At 34.0% G+C, this 4,162-nt stretch overlaps 1 protein-coding gene across 10 annotated transcripts; it reads left to right on the forward strand.

The window, feature by feature from the left end:
* The first annotated feature begins 334 nt into the window (after positions 1-334).
* Positions 335-3,916, forward strand: LOC110926334 (ferredoxin--NADP reductase, root-type isozyme, chloroplastic). Of its 10 annotated transcripts, none has more exons than XM_035985218.1 (9): positions 335-716; positions 822-922; positions 1,107-1,275; positions 1,585-1,660; positions 1,756-1,862; positions 2,492-2,638; positions 2,712-2,768; positions 3,020-3,313; positions 3,710-3,916. In XM_035985218.1, exons 5-9 carry the CDS (start codon positions 1,779-1,781, stop codon positions 3,752-3,754), a joined length of 627 nt encoding a protein of 208 aa, XP_035841111.1. In that variant the 5' UTR covers positions 335-716; positions 822-922; positions 1,107-1,275; positions 1,585-1,660; positions 1,756-1,778; the 3' UTR covers positions 3,755-3,916. The 10 variants fall into 10 exon arrangements, 9 of the variants coding, with proteins under 9 accessions (XP_035841111.1, XP_035841107.1, XP_035841112.1 ...); XM_035985214.1 differs by having other exon boundaries at positions 860-922; XM_035985219.1 differs by lacking the exon at positions 822-922 and adding an exon at positions 1,434-1,484.
* Positions 3,917-4,162: the final 246 nt, after the last annotated feature.

Below are 4,162 nucleotides of genomic sequence, written 5' to 3' on the forward strand. Positions count from 1 at the left end.
TTAATCTCTAATAAGGCTCGTTGCGACATGTGTAGTACAATACAACTTGTTACACCTAATTCTAAATTAGATAAGTTGTGCCTATAACTTAATCTTATAAACCATTGTTTTATACATATAACTTTCATATATTTTTTTTTTTAAATTACTCGATGTATATTACTTGGTTTGTACACAATTTTTGTGATGCAATTTTATATATATATGATATCTTTTATTTGTTAAAAGTAAAAATTTGTAACTAACTATCTTTTATATTTTCATAAAAGAACGGAGAACATTATAGATTTTACAAGTGTTTATTCTTATTTTAATTTTTTAGTTTTTCTCCTAATTTAATTTTCTCTTCGATCACTGGTTCCCCCAAATTTCTACTGGGGAAAAGTTTAAAACTTCCTTGAAAATTTCCTTTCCCTCCCAAAATCCATGAATTTCCCTCACCAAATTAGAAGTTCTCTCCACATCTTCACCACTCTGCTCTCTCTAGTTGTGTTGTTCCTCCACCAAATCGACCATCTTATGCATCAACGTGATCTACCGATTCAGACCACCTCCATTTAATCTATCACTTGGCGACGAATCACACGCGCCACCAGACGGGGAGCCTCCTCTGTTCAACGATACCTATACCACTTGTCTACACCATTGACATACGGTTATCACGCGCCATGTTACTCAACATTCCCCTCATTCTACTATCACTTTGATACGGTTGGGTAAGTTATTTAGTCATGGTATATTTCTCTTTTGATGTATAATTATTTTATGTCGAAGCCTTGAAGGTAATTGATTGTGAGTTTCTCATATAATTTCTATTTTAGGGGTAATGTTTAATAGTTGTGTTGTTCAAAACTCGAAGGTTTGAAGATGCACAACAACAGTTCGTTGAAATGCTTCAACCAAATTACAGAACTATTTTAAGGTTTTATGGCATCTTGTTTATAAATAAAAGCAAATTTCTTGTTGTTATTAGCTTGGAAAATGCTTGTTCGAGTTTTCTTGATTAAAAAGCTGCTTTATGAATTGCTGAAGAAACTGAATTTTGAATCGAAGCATGAGGTTAGTCATTCGGCCACATATTACGTAAGTTCCTTGTTGATTTACAGGCACTGTGGATATGGTTCTGGATCTCACCGCTTGAAGGGGAGGTAATGGCAACTATATACGCGAAATTGGGATTCTAGGGTTCGTATTTGGGATTCTGGTAATGTTGATACTGATGCTTGGGAAGGAGGAACAATCTGACAACATAAATTAGCACGATGACCAGCCCAGGTAATTCACACTTTCAATATATTACAGTTGCCTCTAAAGATAACTGTTTTTACAAATCCGATTTCAGATTTGTTGAGTGATTAGTGCGATATCAATTACATTTTTGCCTCCTGCAAATGGGACACTTCATACTCTAATCACATATTATTGTTGTACAGTGATGAATTAGTGCTATTTTAATCCTAGCTTCTTGACTTCTTCGATCACAAGTATATTTATTGTAAACCTGATCTTGTATATATCACAGTTAGAGGATAATTATTAGATTTTATCGTAATGATTAAAATGATTTACGTATGGTGATTGTAGGCTTGTGATAGTCCAGGTGTAGGTTATGGCATTCATCAGCGTGGGAGATAGAAAAATAATCTGACCATGCCCAGAAGTAAATTATATATTTACAATATTGTTTCTTTTCTTATATATATTTTATGGTCTTCTGGATCCAAATATTAATGCATGTATTCAACCAATTTGCAGAAATGTATACAATTGTTTTTTAGATGGGCAATCATTCAAGGAGTGGCAATGCTTTTACAAACATATATGAAAGACAGAGAATCTATACACGTACTGCACTAGGTAAGGTGCTTTTAACATAATCTCCTACAAAGTCGTTAAAATTGTCACACTTTTTTTCAGGAAGTGGCAATGCTTTTATTGGTCAGTCACATCTTCACTTTTGCTTCACGATCTAGCTCTTACGTTGCAATAACAGATTATGTTTCTAATCGGTTCAATTTTCACAAACGGACTTTTCGATTATACACCTGTATCAATTCTATTATTTTCTGTGATTTTGCTTGTTTCTAAACATGTTTCCTGGTTCTATAATCGAACACTATTTTTAGCCTAATGCCAAAATTGTTTCAAGATAGATTAATTATGTAATTATGTGTGATGGATATGTATATATTTTGACTGTGAATTTACGATTTTTGTTGTTCTGTAAATGTTTATTTTTATTGGCCGGTCTTTTGGTAAACTGGTGATCCAAATAATTGATATAATTGAATTTTTTGGTTACAGTAGAGTTAAATGGTTTGTTCTGAATATGAGATAAGCTCGATGATGTCAACTAGTAATTGAAATGTTTGGTGTAATTGGTGGGGGCCCGGTTGATTTTCCATGTGAAATTAACTTAATAATATCATGCTCCAAGTGTTTGAAGAGATGTTTCAAATAGATTTTGGATATGAACTAACATTGAGTACAGATGCACAATCAAAATGTCAACCCTGGCTGCACCTACCCTTTGACGTCCTTGAAAAGCTCGTCAATCATCTCGCCTATAATATATTATATTAGACTGCTGCTAGATTCAGTTACGATCATGGCTGCTGCTGCTGCACATTTGGGCGTTGTAATATTTATGTTCCGTTTCTTCTTTCAAACTTGTTGTAAATCTGTGATTGAATTGTAATTATACTTTTCAGGGTTCCGTAACCACCCCTCTCGATGGTGATTCATCGTTTCGGAAAGCACATTTCAAGGTTTCTTTTAAAACAAAACTGTTTTGGTTTTGTTACTATTAGATAGATCATAACTGCTAATTTATTTTTTGTAATAGGCTGGATGATGGATGTTTTATAAGAATCTTGGAATGTTTTTTAATATTATACAAATAAATAAAATATGTAGATAGAAATTCAACCCAGCCACAGGCAGCACAGGTCCTTTTTTGTGGGCCTACAAGTCTTTTGATTCTCAAATCACCCATTGAAGATAATTTATGTTGTTGCAGACCCACAAGATTGGCTTCTCATGGGAGCTAAAATCACACTCAAGATACCAAGCCATAGTGTCACACTCACAAAATGTTAAGGCCCCTAAAGTTGCAGTTTCACCCTTGGATCTTGAAGATGCAAAAGAACCTCCACTCAACTTATATAAGCCAAAGGACTCATACACTGCAACCATTCTCTCTGTTGAAAGGCTTGTAGGCCCCAAAGCACCTGGAGAGACTTGTCATATTGTAATTGATCATGGTGGCAATGTTCCCTATTGGGAAGGACAAAGTTACGGTGTAATTCCACCGGTAAGTTACTCGTTACCTTCTTGTTTTATTTAGAATTAGAATTAGAATGCTTATTATTACAAAACATCCTTTGCTCTCAAAAAATACACAACTTTTGAAATGTATTGTTTTTTTATACGGGGTGCAAACGAGCCGAGTCGAGCCGAGCTTAGTTAACTTATGAGAGCTCGGGCTCGAGCTCGGCTTGATTCGAGCTTTGTTTTCAAAGCTCGAGTTCGGCTCTTTTGTATTTTCTCAAGCTTGAGCTCGGCCCGTTTATTATCTATTAATTAATAAATTAAATAAAAATAATACAAATAATAGACTTTTTAGGCTCGCGAGCTCGATAAGTGAAGCTTAATATATTAGGATTAAATTCTGATTTTTAAGATTTATTTTATTTAATTGTTGTCTCAGGTTGGGAAAAGGAGTAGAAGAATACTCGGCTGCAGATATGGATGACATTCGCGAAGATTGGTCGACTTATGCGGTTACCTCTATTTTTAAGTGACAAATCGTATTTTAGGTGTTGACGATGTATTGACAAACAATTCTTTTTTTTTGTTAACGTTAAAATATTTGTAGTATACTTGACAAATAATTATGTCATGGATTGTTTTGGTATATATATATATATGTGTATTTGTTTTATGAAAATGATTTATTGTTTTTGTTATTATATATGTATCGAGGGCAAATTAGTAATTTTATAAAAAAATTATACAATTAAAAGCATGACATGCGTAAATAAATGTCATACGTATGTGTCATAAATGCTTGTCAGGCTACAAGGTATGGTGATGGTCCATCCTTGAGGATGATCCGCCACGTAGGCGACACATCATAGTCCTCCCAAGGATGGATCATCCT

The sequence above is a fragment of the Helianthus annuus genome, chromosome 2 (genome assembly GCF_002127325.2).
Source record: "Helianthus annuus cultivar XRQ/B chromosome 2, HanXRQr2.0-SUNRISE, whole genome shotgun sequence".
NCBI lineage: Eukaryota > Viridiplantae > Streptophyta > Magnoliopsida > Asterales > Asteraceae > Helianthus > Helianthus annuus.

Excerpts from the sequence above, each read along its gene's own strand:
- LOC110926334 (XM_035985218.1), top strand. The coding sequence starts at position 1,779 with ATGGGCAATCATTCAAGGAGTGGCAATGCTTTTACAAACATATATGAA. Across the intron at positions 2,639-2,711 it reads CTGCTGCACATTTGGGCGTT|GGTTCCGTAACCACCCCTCT; the intron begins GTAATATTTATG and ends TATACTTTTCAG. Across the intron at positions 2,769-3,019 it reads TTCGGAAAGCACATTTCAAG|ACCCACAAGATTGGCTTCTC; the intron begins GTTTCTTTTAAA and ends ATGTTGTTGCAG.